We start from the raw sequence: 21,839 nt of genomic DNA on the forward strand, positions 1-21,839 counted from the left end.
ATCTTTCTGGCTTCCTTTGTTGCTATGGTCTCTCCCTCTCACATGAGATCCTAACATGAATGCTATATGCCATGCTGTAACACAAGCAAAGGATTCCTTTCCAGAGGCCAAATTGATAGTGCCACCGACTCATGGACACTCAACTTCTGAAACTGTGAGTTAAATATTTTTTTATAAAGCACTGAGCCTCAATTATTTTGTTTTAGCAATAGAAAACAGACAAGGGTAACATGTGTAAGGTTTCATGCACTTTCCATATATCTAACATGCTACAATGTATAAGTATACTACGTGAATTGAAGGCATAGCAATTGTCTGTCCCACATTCCAGGTGATGGATTGGCTTTTATGACCAAGAGACTTATATAAAGCCAATGAAGTTTTTAGTTATATTGAATCTGGGCAGGTTCAGGAAAAAAGATACCAGTTATTACTGATCGTTTTTTAGATTTATTCATATGTTAAAATAAGAACTACCATCACTGCATATGGATGTCACACACTATTCAACAAGACCATGACTATACCAGGAATTATAAAGTGGAAGTCTCCCAAACTCATTCTGACTCTGACTTAATCTCAACTGGATTCAAATTCTCATTCATTTGTGCAAATTTAAGGTTTTTTAACCTTTCTATGGCTCAGTTCCTTCATCTGTAAAATTGGAATTCTATGAGAATTTCTACATAAGTTAATAAATGCAAAGCACTTCCAACAGTGCCTGATACACTTAAGTAAGCCTATGTATTTAAAGCAAAGAGTATAGTGCCCAGCATGTAATAAGTGTCATAGTATGTTCCAGGAACCATTTTTACACCTTTACACTTATTAAATATTTAGTTCTCCCAATGACTGTATTCCTAAGATACAGACTGCTATTACTGTTATTCCAGCAAGAAACTGAGGCTAAAGAAGCCACGCTACTCATTCAAAGATACAGCCATCACTTTAAATACAGATATATTTAACTCCAGTGGCCAAATTCTCTTTTTAAATTGAATATGGTTTACGTTGCATAATGTGCCAATCTTATGTGCATAACTTGAAGAAATTTTACATTCACATAACTCTCATAAATACCATGCATAAGTCTTATAAATAACTGCATATGGATGTCACACACTATTCAACAATAGTTGAATAGTTGGCAAGCTAACGCATTATTCCTCTCATTTCAGAAGACTCCTTCTTGGCCCACCTGGCCATTGCTGATATAACCATTAGTCTGACTTCCATCACTAGAGTTTAGTTTTGCTGATTTTGAACTTTATACAAATTCATTGCGACCATATGCAATCTCTGTGTCTGGCTTCTTTTGCTCATTTTTTTTAAAATCTGTAAGATTAATCTCAATAATGTTGAACGTATCAGTATTTTATTCTTCCCAATTGCTGTGCCCTGTTCCATAGTGCAACTATATTGTAATTTACCCATTCTATTGCTGAAGGACCTTCGGGTTGTTTCCAGGTTTGTTCCTTTACAAATACATTTTATCATAGATACATGGGGGTGATGGTGAGGGCTTCATAAATCTGCCAGACAGATTGAACAGACAAATTGAACAAGTTAGTGTCTTTCACACCACTTCCTTGTTTAATACTTCCTTCAGTGAAATTTTACACTTCGGTGAGGATTTTTCCAGAGCTCGAACAACTAGAAGTCTATGTACAGGTTGGTATCTGAAGAACTAAATATTAGGGTGAGTGTGAAAAGTCCCTGCGATGCTCAATCCCACATTTAAGGTCAAGTGTTCAAAGTCTTTATTTTGTCCTCCTTCACTCCACCCTAAGAAGTGTCATCCTCACCCAACTCCCATCTGGTTTCACTTCCTGCTGTCTCCCTCAGTCCCCTGAAATGTGATGATGATGATGATGGTGGTGATTGGTGATTCCTCCACAGCCACTATGTTTCTGTGTTTCAGAATCTTCAGTTCCTTGGTCATCAGTTAAGTCAGATGGCTGCATATGGGTTATAATCAGGCAGACCAAGCACCTGGGTAGAAACAGTGGGAAAGGCACCCAACCACAAGCAAAATTCACATGTCCACAGTAATAACTAATGCTTCTTCAAGGTTCACTGTATGCCTGATTCTACTCTAAGCAGTGACCACAGAGTTTAACTTTTTACTTTCATACTAGTCCTATGAGGCATATACTATTATCCCTCGGGAGATAAAGCCACAAAGGGGTCACAGAGGGAGTAAATGGCAGAGCAGGAATTTGGATTTGAGCTATGTAAATCCAGAGTCCAGACTCAATCTCACCTCCCACATGAAAGAATTTGGTACTTCAGAAAAAAGGAGAGTAAGATCTTAGTTGCCCTAAACTTATAGCCTAGAATTATTTTTATTTTCAGTTTATCATGGATGTGTACTGGGAAATCACTGAAAGTTCATGTGTGTTATGTATCTAGTCTTTGTAGTTCTCACTTTGTGAGCCTCTTGGCAGTTTCTCTGAGCCTCAGTTTCTCATATTGTGTAAAAAGACATTAAAATACTCATCCACAGGGCTGTTTGGCAGGACAAAAGTAAAATAATTTGTTGCATACTGTAGTATCATAGCTCATTATAAGTACTCAGCACATGGTAATGGTAGTGAATAATAGCCATTATTTAATAAATGGTTATTAGATGGCAGTTAAAGACTATAGATCATCTCAAGAAATCACAGTAAGTACACTTACTGAAAATCACTATCAAGTTAATAAAAGTTTAAATCCCTATAATGGGGCTTAAATGTTCCTTTCTGTTTCCTGTTTGTTTTTTTGTTTTGTTTTGTTTTGTTTTTGGCAAGGTTTATTACAGGAGTGCTGAGTATCACAAGAATATTTAATTCTGCATTACTTCTTAAAAGAATTATTCCTAGTCCATTGACCCTTAAGAAAACAGAGTAACATCTGCATGCCAGTATTAAAGAACAGAAACTTTGCACTGGGAAGAACAACTGGGCATTTAATTCGGAATGTTCATGTCAGAGTTTCTCATCACCCGTTTTGAAAAGAATTTTATGGTTTTAAGATGACTATGTACAACTATTTGGTTTGTTGAGTAATTTCAGTTTGTACAAAGGCAAGCTTTTAATGAAAAGAAATATGATTTGCTGAAACAAAACTGGCACACTTTAGATCCTACTTACAGGTATAAATTAATGTGAAAAAGGATAATAATTTTTTAAGTCTTCTTAAGACTGAAAACAGAAAACTTTATTTCTTAGACTGCAAGAAAATCTATGGACTATAATGAAAATGGTGCTGCTGTCTCATCTCCCTTCATTATGCTTGGTCCTTTGACATTCAAATTAACAAGTTTGCTTTTATTCTTAGCAGTTGTTAAAATACACATTTTAAAACTCAGAAGTAACTCCCCTTTTACAGGAATTTACTGGTGGCATTCAGTCACATGGTTTTCTTCTTTGGACCTAGAGTTATTTGGAAGTGTTGATTGTTGGAATAAAAGAAATCCATGGTTATAATGGATTAAGCTACTAAGTGATCTAACATAAGGAGGGAGAGAGGGAGGGAGGAGGGGAGAAAGATGGGGGGGATATTTGAGGGGGTATATTTGCAAATGTAACTTAATTGAGAAGGCTAATTTGTTTTCAGTATCTAAGGGAAAAAAGCATAAAAGCAAAAAACTTTCACTGTAAGCTTGCTGAGAATTCAGATGTAAATTATTTCATATGGCAGAAGTACATGAAAATATATTTGATATAGAACAAAAATCGGTCAAGAAAAAAAATGAATTAAATTAAGCACGAGAGGCACCACATTAAATTGCATTAGGATTGATGAGAGGGTTTTCCTATGGTGTAATAAAACCCTTTCCAGGGTTCCATGACCTCCTGGATGTACTTGTACTATGATTGCAGAACAGGCAGGGGAGTGTGAGAGTCCTTCATATTTGCATTAATATCAAAGACCATCAGGGAAGTTAATGAGAAGGAAATGTTAGAAAAGACTTCAAGGTTATTCTCATATTTTTATGAGCATCTCTATGCACAAGGCTGTTTATTTATCATGGGACTTTATTTTAAGAACTGCCAAGCAAGGGTACGTATGACCCTGATTAGTTTTTTGCTATTTCTCAGGCTTTCGTTAGTGTTACTTTTTATTTACGGCATCAGAGTCTCCCTAAATACAATATGTTTTCTTCCCCTGTATTCTCATTTTCTTTTAAATGGAAAGTAAATGGGGATACATTTTTTCTCCCTCTCTTGAGTATCTCGTAGGTGATAAGACATGGGATAATGAGGATAAAAATGAACAAATTCTATCTATTGTCCTGAGGATTTTCCCAACACATAGATCTATGAATGTATCTCATATTTTGGCAGTTTCATTCCATTTCTATTTAAATTCAGAAGCCTACTGGATTTAATCATATGTTGAGTGAAAATACAGAGTAATTCTTCTGATTATTTTTTGGATTTTGGCAAGATTCATTGTTGATCAAGATGCAAAAAATGTTAAAAACAAAAAATCAAATAAATAAAAACATAAATGAAGACATAAAATAGTTCATCAATCATGACATAGATTGGGGGTGAACTATAATCCATAAAATGTCTATGTTCTTAAACTAGTTTGGAAAATTACAGCTCTATACTATTTATAAGATTCAGAATGAAACCAGTCTCAGGAAGTCAAGGTCATATATTTCCTCTAATATGCAGAAGCTGTAAAGAAAAATAGGAAAGAAAAAGAAAGTGCTTGGAAACAGAAGAGAGAGTGGTAGAATGGAGAAAGCAGGTGTTCAGGGAGTAGAGGAGAGAAAGGGGAGGTACTGAGAAAGGAAATATAGCATGTATGCTGTCATACATTAATTAAATTTTTTAAAAAGAAACTATGAAATCTGAAAGTATGTGCAAAAGAGAAAGAGAGGAGTAAAAACATTAGTATTGGAAGGCTGACTGTAGGGTTGAAAGACCTACATGAATGCAAAGTACGGAGACATGTATCAATAAAAGACAAATTTGTGAAGAAGTTATGCAATTGTCAATTTCTGTATGACAAACTATACAGTAGCTAAACATTAAAGGTAAGAACTACCAATTAGTACATTGTCAACTAGATGAGAATGTAATTAAATGAAATCTTTAAATGTTTCTTTTCAAATTTGAGTAATCTAAGTACTTCATGAAAATTAACTCAATCTTCACACTAATAACCCTGTAAAGTTAACATGATTATAAGATGTATTTTCAACTGAGGAAAAGAACAAATGATAAATAAATCACAGATTTTTGTTTTAGATGTTCCATTGAAAATCATGACTTCCTCAAAACTCAAAGGAAAGGTAATAAAATACACAAGATTAGATAAAACTTAACCATAGAGGATATTAATAGAAAAAATAAATGTTGTGGTACAAAATTTTAGAAAATGTATTTGCAAATCAAAAGAAATGTATGATTTTGGGGGGGGCGGAGAAATAATAAATACCACAAAGACTAAAAAAAATTGGAAATTTTTAAATGTACACTTTGAAAAATTTGAAGAAACAGATTCACAGGCAATTTCTATCTAGTATCTTAAAAAAGATACTTAAGCTGCATTAAGGCAAGAAAGTAGTATTCACTACCAAAAAACCTATAGAGATATCAAATAAGCATTTGATAAAGTAGACTAGCCATTTCTAACAATAACACTAAATAAAAGGACTGAAAAGAAATTACTTAAATTTAATACTTGGGTATTTTCAAATCACACAATAAGTATTATTGCTATAAATAGCAAATGTTTAAATAATTAATGATAAATAGCAAAGGCTGAAAACAATGTCATTTTAAGGTCAAAAATTGGACAGGGAAGACTGCTTTTAAGATTAGATTTCAATAATGGCTGGAGGTGCCCTGAAAGCAGTAAGGTAAAGATCAAATTAGCATTGGTATTGGAAGACAGAATTTCATTTCTTTCTTCTCTTAATATAATTTTTTACAACTGAGGAGATTCTAGAAAAATCTATCAAAGTTAATATGGAAAAAAAGAATCTAGATACAAGACACACATTCAAAAATCGGTAGTTTTCTCTTTATCTTGCCGTCACCTTTAAATGAAAAATCTTTAGTCTCTCATCCATAGGGTGTAAACACAAAAGAGAAAATACTTAGAAACTAGCAGAGTGAAACTGAGTATTTAAATAAAAATATACATATATAAATTTACCAATGTAAATAATCATTTGTATAATAAATTATATAAAAAATATGTGAAAAATCTTATAGGGCCATAAAAATGTTCTAAATAAATGAAAGACGTTGTATAGTGCTGGTTAAAATTGCAGCCAATTTAAATAAAGTCTGTCAACATCTGTTAATATTATAAAACCTTTAATTATCTCAGTATTCTCCTGAAAATCTTATACTAAATAAATAACCATTATGGATATATATGGAGAAATATTTTGTTATATAATATTTATGGAAATAAAAACTATGGAAATAATCTAAGCATTTATTAGGAGAATGAACTGTTGATTATATTATGTAATATTATGTAGTCAATATAATATTTTAGACAATGTATGGTGTTACAATCAACAAAAATAGAATGCTTTGAAATTGTTCTAGTGTTCTTATTAGTACCTTGGAAACTTGATGAAAATATATTTACAATGAGAACTTTTAATATGTTTCTTTTGAAATTTGAACAATCTAAAAACTACATAGACAATTTATGGAGCACCTTTCTATTCTTTTGTAACATGCTGTTATAAAAAATTCCTACAGAAAAGGGAGGAACAAATTATCATGTACTGCATCAGAACTGACATCAAAACCGAGTGGCTTAAAGAAATGGTTCCTACATGAATTAATTTGCTTCTTGAGGAAAATTTTTGATTATCAAAGCATGTGTCTGACACAAGTTAGTATATCAAATTAGTACCACAACCCAGACATTCTGCTTCTCTTGTCCACATAGTACTTGTCAAATCAATAAAATACACAATGAGGACTGAGATGGAGCATGACAGCAATATGGTAACTGAGCTTCATAATAAATCAAGACTTAAGAAGACTGCCATCTATAGCCCACAAGGCAACAGCTCTTTTAATAAAGGGCTAAAATTTGCTGCTTCCTCTTCCTCTTTCTCCACTATATGCCAATAGTCTTTCTCATTAAAGACTTGGTCTGAGACAGTAAAAACTATATTTTGATCATTTGTCATCTATTCTAATGTAAAAGGGTTTGAATGGAACAGGATCTGGAGAGGGGTCTTGTTGCCTTAATTAAAGGACAATTGGATGGGTCTATCAGGGATGGCACACTTCTTTAGGGAACTCTGTTTCAATTTTTAGTGACATGAAAAAAGTATATATTTTCTCTCTGATTTCTGAGATGTATCCAGTTTAGAGTGGTGGTTGATCAGGAGTATCAAGTACCCACGCTCTAGATCTAGGGTATTGTTAAGCATCCTACAATGTAAGACTAACCTTTTACAACAAAGAACTGTCCTGTTCAAAATGTCACTAGGGCAATATGAAGAAACTCTTAAAGAAATGACAGTGTTTATTAAATAAAATACAGAGCTATAATTTGGACAGGTCAAGGTTGGGTAAGAGAGCCCCCCTCTCCTCTACTCAGTGTCAGGATAGAGGGATTACCTGAAATCATGTGAGGCCTCTCTTTTGGAGTTTAATACTAGTTTAATGCTGAAACAATCCACAGCTACCCTCTCCTTGTGGTCTTATTTTTGTCTTAAGGATGTAGCTAGACTCCAAAGTTGAGATTTCAAAAGAGTAAAAGAAAGAGAAAAAGAGACAAGCCATGTGACCTTTAAGAATGAGCTGCAGAAATTCACATGGGTCTACCAGATTCTTCTTGATTGGGTTAGTCACAAAGCTTTGTGTAGTTCAAGAGGAAGGGATATAGACCCCACCTGTCAATGGGCATAGCAAGGTTGTGGAAATGTGAGAACAGAAATACTGCTGTAGCCATTTTGTATGTCTTTTTAAAAATTTTTACTGGCATATTATATTGAATTATGATTGTGGGATTAATTATGTTACATTCATATATACACATATTTATTTGATTCATATCATTCCTCAGTACCTTCCAGTTCCCCACCCACTCCTTCCACTGATCCACTTGCTTTATTCTACTTGCTGTAGCCGGTTTTGAAAAAACTGACTTTCTATTTAAAATGAGACTAATAGTGTTTACTAGAGTTATTGAAATTTCTAATTATCCATTAAAGAATAACATTGATTAATAACAAGTTTGGACAGGAGTTCAATGTTCCAGTTAATCGTTCTAGCTTTTTGCTAAACAATTAACAGCCTTGGTGTGGATCTCCTAAAAGTCAAAGGGAAATCAATGGAGGAAAGTAACTAAGGTGTGGGAGGATGGAGGGAGGGAGGAAGTGCTGGGGAGTGATATTGGCCAACTTACATTGTTATACTGTGTTCATGTATAAATATGTAACAACAAATCCCATCATTATATACAATTGTAATGCACCAACAAAAAATGTGGAAAAAAACAAATACAGAAGTGTTGGAAATGTTAAAATTGGAGAGAATTTAAAAATACTATTACACAGACAAGATTCAGATGTTTAATGACTTAAGATGTAGGTGTGATGAGTAAAGAGATGAAAAATATTGCTGGAAAATGCTAATATTAAGGAAATCCAGATGGAAATTCTAAAAGAGGAAAAATATGAGATTGTGGGACTGCAGATGTTGCTCAGTGGTAGAGCATACAGTTAGCATAAGGAAGACCCTGGATTCAGTTGCAAGTACTGAAAAAATCATATGTACTACTGTCACCAAAACATCATTTATCTAATGTCATAGAGGAAATTTGGAATTTTACTTTGTTGATAGGGTACTTTCTTCATCTTATAATACTTTAATTCATTCTAATTATAGTAAGCAGTATTAGTTTCATAACAATAAAAATTCTCTATATTTTTTCAAAGATTGCTTTAGAATATATAAATGATTCCACTGGCTATAGGTTGACATTATGCTTTCATGTTCTAAAAAAAAGAAATATGGCAAACAGAAGTTGACTAGAAACATCCAAATTGCACTAATACCAATATCAAGTAAGTTTCTTTGATTTGATTGTAAATAAGATAAATTTGTCAAAAATTAATAGGTCATTGAGAAATAAGTTAACTTCACAGATTTTATTGATTACAAAAATACAGAATTATACCTTTATTATAGCTAAACATTTGTATTTCAATACATTAATTTGTCTTATTTTCATGAAAGAAGTCAACTTATTTCAGGTTTGCTAATAATTCCAAGCCTAGAAGGAATTAGTTCCCAGTTGTCCTATTTTTGTATTGAAATCTTAAGCTTTTTGAAAAAAGCAGGCCTGACTTCCTTTTTATGCATCTTCTAGACACAACATGATGTCACAGTCACTGCCAATTAACCTTTCAGGCCTTTAATGCCTGATCAGCAAGCTATCCAAAAACTCTGCATCAGAAATCCTTGGGAGGAATCACTTGAGCACTGAAGGCACAGAAGCTCAGTTTGTGAAGATGCTGGTGCTCATGAAGCAGAGATTTATTGTATTTTAAGTTACAGCTGCACTAGCATAACTCTGATGTATATTAATCCTAATACCTGTTTTAATCCTTTTCTACTATGGTTGAGTAAAGTGTCGGGGTTGTCATGTATCTGTCTTGTTTTGTTTGAAGTTCCACATCTGTAACCTTGGTCACAATACAAGGTTCATTTCAATGTTTTGAACATATTTTCATAGTGGTATTGATATTATTTCACTCCATTTGAGCCAGATAGGTTTCATGGAGCAGACCTTCCCAACTGTTGTACCCATGCATAATAGGTCACAGGCCTGTGAGATAATGATATCCTCTGTTCTCAGGGTGCCCTGGTGAGGCCTGGGGGAAATGAGAACTCCCATAACTATTAACAGCCAGGAGAAGCCTTAACAATTTATTCTAACTTGCCACAAATGTTATTTTGAAGTGCTATATTATGAGAAAAGCCAGAAAGAAATGCTATCAAGTACAGAAAAGGTTTGTCTCACTTTGCAATGAATACAAATTGGCATATATTTCCTAGTTATCTCTCAAAGATGAAGTGAATAGTTGCCATTTGAAAGATACGCCCTTAGGCTGAAAATATTTTAAACTTGTGAGGATTACTATAGTATGTGATTTGCCTTGATAAAATAAATAAAGAGTTGAAGGTAGTTATAATGATATTAAAGTAAATTCTGACTGAAACTTTCAATAAAACAATATCACAAATCACACACACACACACACACACACACACACACACACATGCACATGTGCATACACGTTTCCATACAGAACTGATCTGACTCAGTTCCAAACTGAATATTTCATTCCTGAATGAATCCAAGGCCTTTCTCTTTTCTATTTAGTAAACTGCTAGAAGTTTTTTCAAATTTATTATTTTTCACATTTTTGTTACCAGGATTAACAATTGACTCTATTTTTCATGCCTTTGGTTCATGTAGAAACAGTTTTTATCACTGAATAGGTTATTGAATATATGCTGGCTACTATACAGATATGGTGAGTAGTAAGTCTTTATCTATATTAAAATTATTGATTTCTGCATATTATTCTGGTGGGGTAAAATTCAAAACTATGCTTCAACAAATGAAATGTGTCAGGTTCTTCAGACATGCTAAAATTTCAAATGTTAAATTTTCCAATGTAAAACATCTTCTCTAAATATACTTTATCTAAATGTAATAATTTTCTTTACAAACAGGAGAAATAAGAAATACTATATTATTACCTGGAGATTCAACCATTGAATCAATGGGAAAAGCTGTATTTATAGAAAAAATTTAGAAATTGTTTATTACATTTACTATCAAATCCACTAATGGGATAATCATGGAGTTAAACAAAAGAATATTCCATATGCCAACCTATTTATCTCCTGACTAAACTCTACTCACGCTCTAACCTTCTCTGTCTGCAGACTTGTTTTTTGTGCAAAATAAGAGGTCAAATTACCTCTTATTTTGTTATATCTTTGCCCAGACAGGAGGTGGTACCCTGATTCAACAACTGGGCTGTTTGGAGCCACATTCCCTTTAATGCCATTGCTTTAGGCACAACACAAAAGGCAGTTTTAACTAATCTTATTATTTGCAGAAGAAAAACCATCTACATTACATTGACATCACTAAGAAATGTGAACCTCCTTCTTTCATAAATGTGGATAAATAAGTGTCAAAGGTTTTCCCGTTATGGTTTATGGGATGCAGGTTTCAAAATGCTGGTCATCATCATAATAGTAATAATTAAGTTAATACCTTAGTAGTGGATGTTAAGTAAGATGTCATGCATAAATCAAATATTAATAATTAGTTTTTTCCCTTAGATTTTGATTTGAGAATAGATTTATGATCTGATTTATGTTTAACTGTCAATAGCTCTTTGCAGTTTAGGGGTTTTCCACCATCATATATACTGCCAACCTACCAAGCTAAAGTATTAATGATTTGCCAAATATTGTTATGCTTAAAACCAATCAAAAACTTCTTAAAATTATGTCTTACCCGCAGAAAAGAAAAACCCTGTTGTATAAATGTAGCATTCTTTTTCAGTTACTTTAATAAACAAGACACAGGAGCATATGTGTGTTCAAAGGCAGAGTCCCTCATCCCTAATAGTAAAAAGAGATACTATCCATTATTTAGTCAACAAATTAGGAAATAATTAAGCATTAATAAAAATAACTGGTTTTTCAAGTAACTTCTAATGTATGTATTACTATGCTAATTTCCCAAATAAGATAAGAGGCTTAACATAACCCCAAGTGACTCAATCATAGCATACTGGAAGCTGAAATCTGGGTATATTTTGATGCAAAGCTTATAGTCCTTTTTTCATACCATGTTTAGTCAATTACCTACTTTGTATCATTTTTGGAGCCAAAAGAAAATCTATCTTGCTGAGGCTCCAGTGTCATTTGTGAAATTTTCAAAAACACAACTCCATCCTCCTTTTTCTGTCCCTGTTGCTCATCATAAAATGAATGAGGGTTTTGCCAAACAGATTGTGTTGCTGGCAGGACTAAAAGCATGAACAGTTCTTTGCCTTGAAAAAGATCACTGATTCTTATGAATTAAATGCATTTTTATATGTTCTCCTTACCCATCATCTCAGTGCCTTACAGCCATTACATCTTTTTTTTTTCTTGTTAAAGTTAGAGCATAGATGGACCAGTCCTTCATGTCACATACTGAAATGATTCAGTGTTGACTGATCCAGTTCATCCACATTCCAGGCAGGGATCCCCAAACCTACTACTATTAATCTGAAAGTGTTTTTCAAATAAATGTCATTAAAGCAGGAGAAAAGGACTGCACCAAGAGAAGCAGCTTCCCCCTCCTTTCCTTTCTTAATTTTCGATATACAGTACTTAATTAAAATTTATTCTGTCCTAGTCATTTTGCTGAGTACTAAGTGTCATGAGTAGAGTATAAAGAAGAATGAAGAAAGTTGAGAGCCGGAGTAGAGAAAGGGCTGTGCAAGCCAGAATCAGACGTTATTTTCAGTTCCTACACCTGTCTTTAAATACAGTAACATTGGGTATAGGGCTTCAACATATGACTTATGGGGAACACAACCAAGTCCATAACAATGCCCATTGATCAACAGCAATAACATGCAATAGAGAGAAGTTAAAGTCAAATGCCATAGGCATACTAGTTAGTCAGAGGTTCAAATCCAAAGCCTGCCACTTCCCAATTGTGTTAACATTGGTGAGTTTTCTTAATCTTAGTGTTTCCTTCCTTTGTGAATGTAACAAGGACAATAAGTATCCTTTCTCCTATGGCAATCATCAAGTATTTAAATCTAATTAGAAGGTAAATTGAAATGAGAAGCTACTATTAGTAGTAGATAAATAGTTTCAAAGATGTTGTTACTCTTCTTTCTATGGTAGGCATAGTATTTTAGGAATTGTGAGAATCAAATGTAAGAGAAAAGACAGGAAATTAAATTTTTACACTATTTTTTCTTAATGAATTTATTTTATATAAATATAGTTGTGAGGCTAGGCCTACACAGAGAAAGATGCTTTAGATTTCAGAAATGTGTAGCTTAATTCATTCTTTTAAAACAAATCTTTACTGAGCATTTATTATGTGTCAGAAATTGTGCCAGGCATTTTGGAGACAGCAATGAGCAGAAATCACTATTCTTGGGGAATTTATATTCTAGAATTGAAATGTCACCTCCACTTCCGGAATTGGGCAAAATAAGGTCGATCAAATAAGAAAAATAAATTAATTAAAATAAATTTACAACATAATACAAGTTGGCATTAAATTGTGATCATTTGGTGAAACGATAGATAGGCATAACACTAGCTCTGGGGCTATAGGACTGGCTTCCACAGGTGCCGCCCCATCCCTGAAATACATGTTTGAGACCTTGCCATCCCTCACCATAGCCCAAGCAGACTTTCTGCCCCGCCCTGCCCCGCTGCGCGTGTGGTGCAGGAGGAAGCGCTGGCCTTAGGGTCCCTCAGGGCTGCACTGCCACCTCCAGCCTCTGACGTCCTGCGCCAGGTGCACTGCCAGCGTGCATAGGCACGCGGGTTTTGAAGCCACGCAGCATACCTGGTAGCCAAGAGCAGGCCGGGAGCCCAACCTGCAGGTCCCAGATCCTGCTGTCGTGGTCGCTGGAGTGTGAGTGACTCTGTCTTCAGCTGGTGTCTGCAAGCTCACGTCACCTGTTTGATAGCCTCCCACCAAATCAGAGGGCAGCACTCGCCAGAAGCCCCAAGCGTCACCGGCTTCCACAGATTAGAACTCGCCTCTCATAGTTCCTCCCTTCATTCCATTTAAAGCTCCCACTGGCTTTAAGAAAAAGTTAAGTGTAAGCTCAGTTTCTTCAGCGCTTTCTTCCACTGCAAGATGGTAAGTGAGGAACCGGCGTTTGCTAGTCCTCTGGAAAAACCTGGGGCTCTGAAAGCTAATAAACTTTGCACTGAGAATTTATTCCATTTTTGGAGCAAACTTTCTTTGCTATCTACCAATTAAAGTAGATCCTCCCCTGTCTCCTTTTTATTATCATCTGTCTTCTCTCTCTTCCTCCATTCCTTCCCTACTGTCTTTCTCCCTGTTATTTTTATTCTTCATATTTCCCCCAAATTTCACCTATTCACCTGCACTTACTATTCATTCTTCCTCTTCTTCCAGATTATGCATATATTTGCAAACAATTGGAGTTGAACTACTGTAAGAGTATTTGGGGTTTGTTTTCTTCTCAGGTGTCCATTGCCTAATAGTTTAACTCGGATTCCAATAATAACCTCAAGGAAGGAGTCTGCAAACATGCTTTTAAAATGAAAACAAGAAAAATAGCTCTTGATAAACTTTTGGCTCAATTTTTTTGGTCTGCACTCCCCAAGCTGCACTTGCTTCTGAACTGTGTTTTTTTTTTTTCTTTTCCAAGACATAACTCACTGGGAACATTAACAAAGTGTGACTTAATTGACTCATTTTCCCCTCTTCTGTTTATGTTATTACCAAGAAAGTACTCAAGCCAACAAAAGATTTATAGTAGTCAAACAGAGTTTATCTAAACATAGGCTCTGCTGGAATAAATGGCTTTTACCTGATTAAACATTGACAAATAATTAGGAATGGACTGTTGTACAAATTAACCTAGGAAGGCTGCATACTTGTTCTTGTTTGGAGATTTGGAAAGAGTGTATGTTTGAGGCTTGAGAAGTAGCAGGCAGGAAGGTACTCCCTGGATCAGAACACAGTGAGAACACACGTCAGGCAGTTAGTGGTGGCAGGATAACTTTGCAAGGACATTGAGCCCTAGTGATGGAGATATCTAGAGCTTGCAGTCTTTGCTTATTTCTTTCAGCTTTTAGATGTTTACTTGGAGTGATGTTACACTCCTCTGACTGGAGCTGGGGCAAAGTTTATTTAATTACCTACAAGGAACAAAGTTTATTTAATTATCTATAGAACAGAGATAGAGAGAACATATAAATAAATAAATATATATATATATATATATATATATATATATATATATATATATGCACTTATGTCTATATATGCATATGTCTATATGTATGTATATTATACAAATATGTATATGTATGTACATAACTATATGTATGTGTATGTATATATATGCATTTGCACATATATACATTATATATATATATTTGCATATACATTATTCACAGCATGTGTTTGTGTGTATCTCTATTCAGATTCCCATAAGATCCAACAGAATGTTAGTTTGGAGAAGAAGAGGAAGGGAAGCATAAGACAATTATTGATTCAGAAGTTAGTCTATAAGATGCCATATTCTGCTTTTTCATCCTTTTTAATGGGTTCTTTGTCTTCCAAGGTGATTAGAAATATAAAGATAATTAAGATAGTTCTCGCTGGCTTATTAGGTGAGCTAGGCATTACAAATGAAAATATAAATATGACTCATCCAATAGTAGTCTATTCTTTGTTCAAGGACCTGTGGAAATGTTAGGAAAGTCATAGGAGCTGATTCCTTTTTAGTTATTATAATTAAACCACTCAAAGTTTAATCTGGATCTAAATTTAACACCTTCACTGTTTCTTCATTAACTGCATGTAATTTCTGTGTGTTTCTCCCTCCCTTCTCTCCCTCCACATCTCCATCACCCAATCTCCTGGGACACCCCCCTCCACCCCAACTCCTTATACTGAATTTCACAGAACACCATTCTGCCTTGCCAAGACCAGTATTTTACAGGAGACCAGAGTTATAATTGCCCGTATTCCACTACACCATCAGAAACTAGTGTTGACGTTTCCACGGAGACTTGGGTCTCTTTCTGGGCTGCTGGTCTCCTGGACAACAGTGAGCCCCAACAAGCACCACAGGCACAGGGTAAGTTCTGCTCTTCTGCTTTAGTGGTAGACCTGGAGCCCTTTTCAAGCAATGTGGCTGCAAAGTATCATGGTCTGGGACTCTGGAAAAAGGGATGTTATAAAAAATTTAAGTTAGTCCAAAGAGTCTTGAATTTTACAACCTTAACTTCTGCTATTTTTGTACTTGCCAAATAGTGAAAATGGGATTCTTCCTCTTTCTTGCTGGACAACACGTGTTTCTCCCTCTAATGTATAGTACTTGGAGATTCCCAACTCACTGAAAGAACCTTTCTGGGTCATATTTTATAAACAACATCCTAGTAGAATGCTTTTGGAGTCAAGATACTAGTTACAACATTTCTTTTGAAATTCAGAAAGTTTCCCAAGTATCATAAAGAAACAAGAATGAATAACTTCATCTTTTATTACATAGAGGAGATTCTATAGAGAATGCCTTGTAAATAGAAACAATTATTCTCTTACACACACACACACACACACACACACAAACACTCACATAGGATTTCAAAGTGGGAGGGAAGTATAACATTGATGGAAAATTATGAATGGTATTAATCTTGACTTGAAGGTTAGTGAACATTTATATAAAATTAAATGAATTTCTGTATAAATAGTCAAGTTTCTCTAAAAAGTTTCAGATATCTTAGAATTAAATACCTATACTATAGTTTTTTTAAAGAAAGAGTGAGAAAGAGAGGGAGAAAGAGAGAGAATTTTTTTTAACATTTATTATTTTTTTTAGTACTTGGCGGACACAACATCTTTGTTTGTATGTGGTGCTGAGGATCGAACCCAGGCCGCACGTATGCCAGGTGAGCACGCCACCACTTGAGCCACATCCCCAGCCCCCTATACTATAGTTTGCCATATGCTCCTTTGGTGGACACAGGGGTTAAGAAAAGGCACACAAAAATGAAAACCTAAAAATGTTGAAGCACACTTACATATCATGGATAAAGTTGTTCAGTTTTACTTTTTCACTATAAGCAACAGCAAAGACAAAATGCCCAAAATCTGAACCCAAACTGTTTACAAAATTGGATTCCTGTTTTCTTACTCACTACCCTATTTTAATAAAAAATACTTCAGTAACAGCAGTTTAAGAAGAACAGGGAAAGAGTCATATGGTATTAATGAGACAAAATAAAGTAAAAAAAAAAAAAATTAAGCATGCCCAAATGCTTTTGATTAACAGGCATAGCTTCCTGTCAAATATGAAAAAAAATTCTTTGTAAAAGCATAAAAAATATACAGATGAAAACAGTTGAAACGGAGAAGGTAGAATTTTGCAATTTTTTATCATGGTTTTCAGAGAAACAAGGTGCAAATTATTTAAAAGTAGACGTTGCTAGTAAATCAAATTCTGAATTCTATACATTAGATTTAACAGGTAGGCAGACAGAAAAGGAAATAATAGCATCAAAAAATGTTATTAGATTATCAAGCCAAACACTATATTATTAATGTTGAAGCTTAGAAAAATAAAATAAAAATTATAAAAAGATAGTGGGATTGCAATATTATGCCTAGTGGAAGGGAAAGGTTAATAATCATTTGAATGAATTAATGATGCATCTGAGAGAGTCTTTATTAATCTAACCAACAAGAATATACATATAAAGGGAAGAATGTGACCACTTAGTTCCAAAAAGAAAAAAAAAATCCTACCTCTTTAATCACTTTGGCATAGGTTGTATAAATATTTGTCTGTCACAGCTTGCATCCTTCTTCTGAAAGCTTTAAATATTTTGTTCTAGTGTGAGGAAGCAACAGCTATTTTTAGAAAAGTAATTGAACCTATTGCACTTTGGGAATGGTTTGGTGAGCTCATTGCACATAAGTCAAAAGTGTGTTTTCTATGCTACCCATTTTGTATTTTCTCATAGATTCATCTTCTAATTTGAATTTTCCTATTCTGGACTCATGTTCCTGGGAAGAAGCTCAGCTTTCCTCACAGCTCTACAGAAATAAACAGGTATGTTTGGATAGTCAGAACATTGAGACTGGCCATGCATCCTGCAGTCCATTCTCCACTTGCATCCTCCCTTAAGTTCATGCTGCTACTTTTTCCTCTTAAAATTCACATTAACTCACTTTAGAACTAAAATGAGCATATGAGAGAGAGGAGAGAGAGAGAGAGAGAGAGAGAGAGAGAGAGAGAGAGAGAGATTGAGTGAGTGAGAGAGAGAGGAGTTAGATGAACAATCTTTCTCTCCCTCCCTCCTTCTTTATTTTCCTCTCTCTCTCTCTCTCTCTCTCTCTCTCTCTTTCTGTCTCAACCCCCCCCATACACACACACTCATATACACAAATAACACTTGAGGAAGACATGAAGTCAGGCTCTGACTATATCACATTTTAGCTGTGTGAACTATCACGTCCACCTTTTCCTCATCCATGAAATTGGAATATTTATGTGGCATATCTCAGAGGGCTAATGGAAAGACCAAATGGAATCATGTAAGTATTTTAAAATGATAAACATGGATAATTGCCTGGAGAATTAATGATAATGACAAAGATTTTTTATCCAGACATTGTTTCTTTTTCCATATTTTGTTCTTATTTGTTCCCCAAAAGTAATATGATCTACTGAACAAACAGGCAGATCAATCTGAATGTGGCACAAATCAACCATCTTTTCTTTCTTTCTTTCTTTCTTTCTTTTTTTTCTTTAATGTGCAAGGAAGGAGTCCAGGTAAACCTTTCTAAACACTTTTTTTTCCTATATTTAAACAGTTGAATGCTGCTCATTTTCCTTTACACCTACCTGACTCCCTTGTGGTTAAAATTTTAAAAGTCATATAATACCCTCAAATACTTTGTAATGAATGAAAAATTCAGAGCACAAAACTGAACAATAAGGTGGTAGGGGTTGTTGATTTCAGTCTCGGAGGACGAGGACTCTCTGAAATTGTGTTCATAAAACAAACAGAATAATAATCAAGTTTAAGAAGGCTGAGGCACAGTGGCATTATTATAATGTTACAAAGTCAATACAGTGGAGCAACCTTCACCATTGTCTGCTTTTTGCAGCTCCAAGAAACTCTGGTTCAGAAGGAAGAAGAACTTGCTAGGCTACATGAAGAGAATAATCATCTCAGACAATACCTGAATTCTACTTCGGTTAAATGTTTTGAAGAAAAGGCCAAGGCGTGTAATAATCTTTTTTATAAGGTCAGGGCAGTGATTTAAGAAAGAAAACCATTAATGTAAAATTTCTTATTTAAAAGCAAGAAGTGTACTCAACAACAGGTCATGGGATATGTGAGTAGAATGGATAACATTTCTTAAGGAAGTACATGACTTTCACTAGAACTTTTATGTATCATTTATTAGAAGTATCTAGATTGCAAATTCTATCCAGACATTATTACAAAGGAGTTTCTTATATATCAAAAGCTAGGGATTGCTGAGGAAACATGTTGATCAAACGGAGAGTTAGGTGGAAATCAGAGATTTAAAAACTCAGTTGTTTTAATTATCTTCTTAATGTAGAAATTAAAGATTTAAAAACTCAGTTGTTTTAATTATCTTCTGACTTTAGGAAAATCATTCTCAATTATAAATTTGGTTACCTGTAGCTACAAAAACTAAAAATCTGTGAAAAATCTCTCTCAATCTAAGATGCTGTGATGATAACTGGAGCCTAGTATCTTGAGCAGCAATTCAGTATATACAGTTACATTATTTTTTATTCACATTTTTCTAACACTTTTAAATGAGATATTTCTAACTCAAAGATAGCTTGCCTATAGTCTCTTTGTGTTCTTTTTTCTTTAGTTTTGTGTTTTTCCTAGTATGCGTTTGCTTCTATCACCAATTTTTACTGGGATGGCATTACTGCCTTCCCAGTCAATCCTTTTAGGTTTAACACCAGGGGAAAGTAAAATCATGATATATAAAATTCTGAACCCACTGGTACAGACATGCCATGGATATTCTATCTTCTCTTTCTGGAAATAAGGAGTTAAATGGTAACTTTCAGGTATACAGCAGATTTTCCCTCTCATCTCTATCCAAGGTTTATAATCTGAAACAAAAAGGCAGAGAAAGTATTTCAAGGTAATTTCTCACTTCAAAAGAGTCTTTAACACAAAAAGGATAGTCCCCCTGGGATAAGGTCCAGCTCTCTCAGGAATTTTCTGAAGTTAATGTTCCCCCAGAGCCCTCCAGTTGCAGTGAATCTGTGAATAAGAGAAGCTCTTTAATGAATGTGCTGTGAGAAACCAGAACACCTGGACACAATGAGGCAAAAGATCCAAACATGTCCTCCTTTCATTTTTTTCTCCTGAGATTTGACACTTCACAGAAGCCACAATGTCATCCTCCCTCCATCCCTGGCTCACAGGAGAGATCATTCCATATGTAATCTGAAAGTGACATCTCTACAGGACCGCCCATGGCCCCACCTACCTGGTAGAGCTGGGAGTATAGCTCAGTCATCCTAGCCTCCATTGAGAATCAGAGCACATATTGCCAGAGACTTAGCCTTTTCTTCCTTTTCTTTTAAGGACTACCACTAGTCCCACTAAGTCCATCTTATTGTCCTCACTCTGAATTTAGACAATCATTTTAATTAACATACCCTTTTTTTTGAAACAATACAGAATGAATTCAGATTCTGTCATATATCCTTAACCTTCACAGAGTAAAATATACATTTTAAATTCTCAAATGAAAAACTTCATAAAATATAGCATTCCAAAATAATTTACAGCTATTTCTACTGACTCAGTTAAATGAATACTCAATGTTTTCCTTTTTTGTTCAAAATGTGATCTTATATTTTAGGAACTGTAGTCCATGTCTAAAAGGTTGATAAGTAGAGAGAAACTAGAAAAGGATTCATTGATGACGTGACGTTAGAGACATTCATCAAATTATACTGGCAACAAATCCGGATAGAGGTAGAAGGAAAAATAGAAGAAAAGGTATAGGGCCTATTGGGGAAATGAAAACTAGCCCAGGTGGCTGCAGGGTAGCATTTTATAAAATAAAGCATGTATTCTGGGGATTCAGCAGAAGTTTCTGTATAATGAGACATACTTCTGCTTCTTTGGATGTTATGTAAATACATGGAGGTAACATATACTGAGTCCAAAAGGGCAAGAACAATAACTTACACATGTTAGTTTTATCCTTGAAATAAAGCATCATCTCTCATGCTTATTTATACAGTTTCCATTAAGTCTTGTTTCTCTTCATATCATATAAATCTTTCATATTTTATTATTTATACTGGTTCTAGTACAGTAATTAGTAAAAAGGGAAAAAAAACCTTTAACTTTTATAGATTTTCTTTAACAGTGTTCTATATTTCTTCAGACTAAAATGAAACCTTCATAGACAAACTCTGGGATGTTTTCAAATCACTAAGTTCTTTTTAAAACAAACAGATATTTTACTTTTTTTGAAAATCTAATAGGTACTGCACATACAGCATGAGGACTAAGGAGACTGCATGGCAGGGGGCATCATCTTTTTGGAATATATAATGGAAGAGAGTCTATCAAAATCCCTTTCTCACTACAGGAGGGAGGGTGGGAATGTAGGTGGAGACATTCAAGAGAATCCTGTGAAGAGTAGGAGTGACAGGAAGAAAGGATATGTGAATGTTTTTTTCCTTAACTAGACACTGATGCAGAAGCACAATATGCAATGCAGGGCAACAAAGATGAGGCAGCAGAGTAACCTCAATCCTCTGACTTCTTTAAGACAGGGATTCCTAGGGCAGAGCAAACATTATAGAATTTCTCATTTCTGGGTTTTCAAACATCCCAAGTGAACCTGGTCCCACCCATCTCTAAAGTAATGGGTGTAAGTAACAAGAAGCTCCAGAATCAACAACTGGCAGTGTGAGCTGAAGGTGTGGAGAAGAGGAGCAGATTGATGTGGTAAAGCCAAAACTATGTGGAAGTTCTTGGGTCCTAAAATGATGTCATAAAGGCATCCTACAA

At 34.6% G+C, this 21,839-nt stretch overlaps 1 protein-coding gene across 1 annotated transcript; it reads left to right on the forward strand.

Annotated features, from left to right (window-relative positions):
• Positions 1–55: 55 nt before the first annotated feature.
• On the forward strand, positions 56–21,573 carry LOC143389057 (geminin coiled-coil domain-containing protein 1-like). The gene is made up of 5 exons (XM_076842383.1): positions 56–154; positions 15,703–15,877; positions 17,766–17,854; positions 18,916–19,036; positions 21,515–21,573. The coding sequence occupies exons 1-5, from the start codon at positions 56–58 to the stop codon at positions 21,571–21,573; spliced, it is 543 nt and encodes a 180-aa protein (XP_076698498.1).
• The last annotated feature ends 266 nt before the right edge of the window (positions 21,574–21,839 follow it).

Source organism: Callospermophilus lateralis, unplaced genomic scaffold, assembly GCF_048772815.1.
Source record: "Callospermophilus lateralis isolate mCalLat2 unplaced genomic scaffold, mCalLat2.hap1 Scaffold_43, whole genome shotgun sequence".
Classification (NCBI taxonomy): Eukaryota; Metazoa; Chordata; class Mammalia; order Rodentia; family Sciuridae; genus Callospermophilus; species Callospermophilus lateralis.

Bases quoted from the DNA above. Each gene is read 5' to 3' on its own strand.
- LOC143389057 (XM_076842383.1), top strand. From the start codon at position 56: ATGAATGCTATATGCCATGCTGTAACACAAGCAAAGGATTCCTTTCCA. The intron at 155-15,702 runs GTGAGTTAAATA...TGAATTTCACAG, and splicing joins GACACTCAACTTCTGAAACT to AACACCATTCTGCCTTGCCA. The intron at 17,855-18,915 runs GTATGTTTGGAT...TGCTTTTTGCAG, and splicing joins AGCTCTACAGAAATAAACAG to CTCCAAGAAACTCTGGTTCA.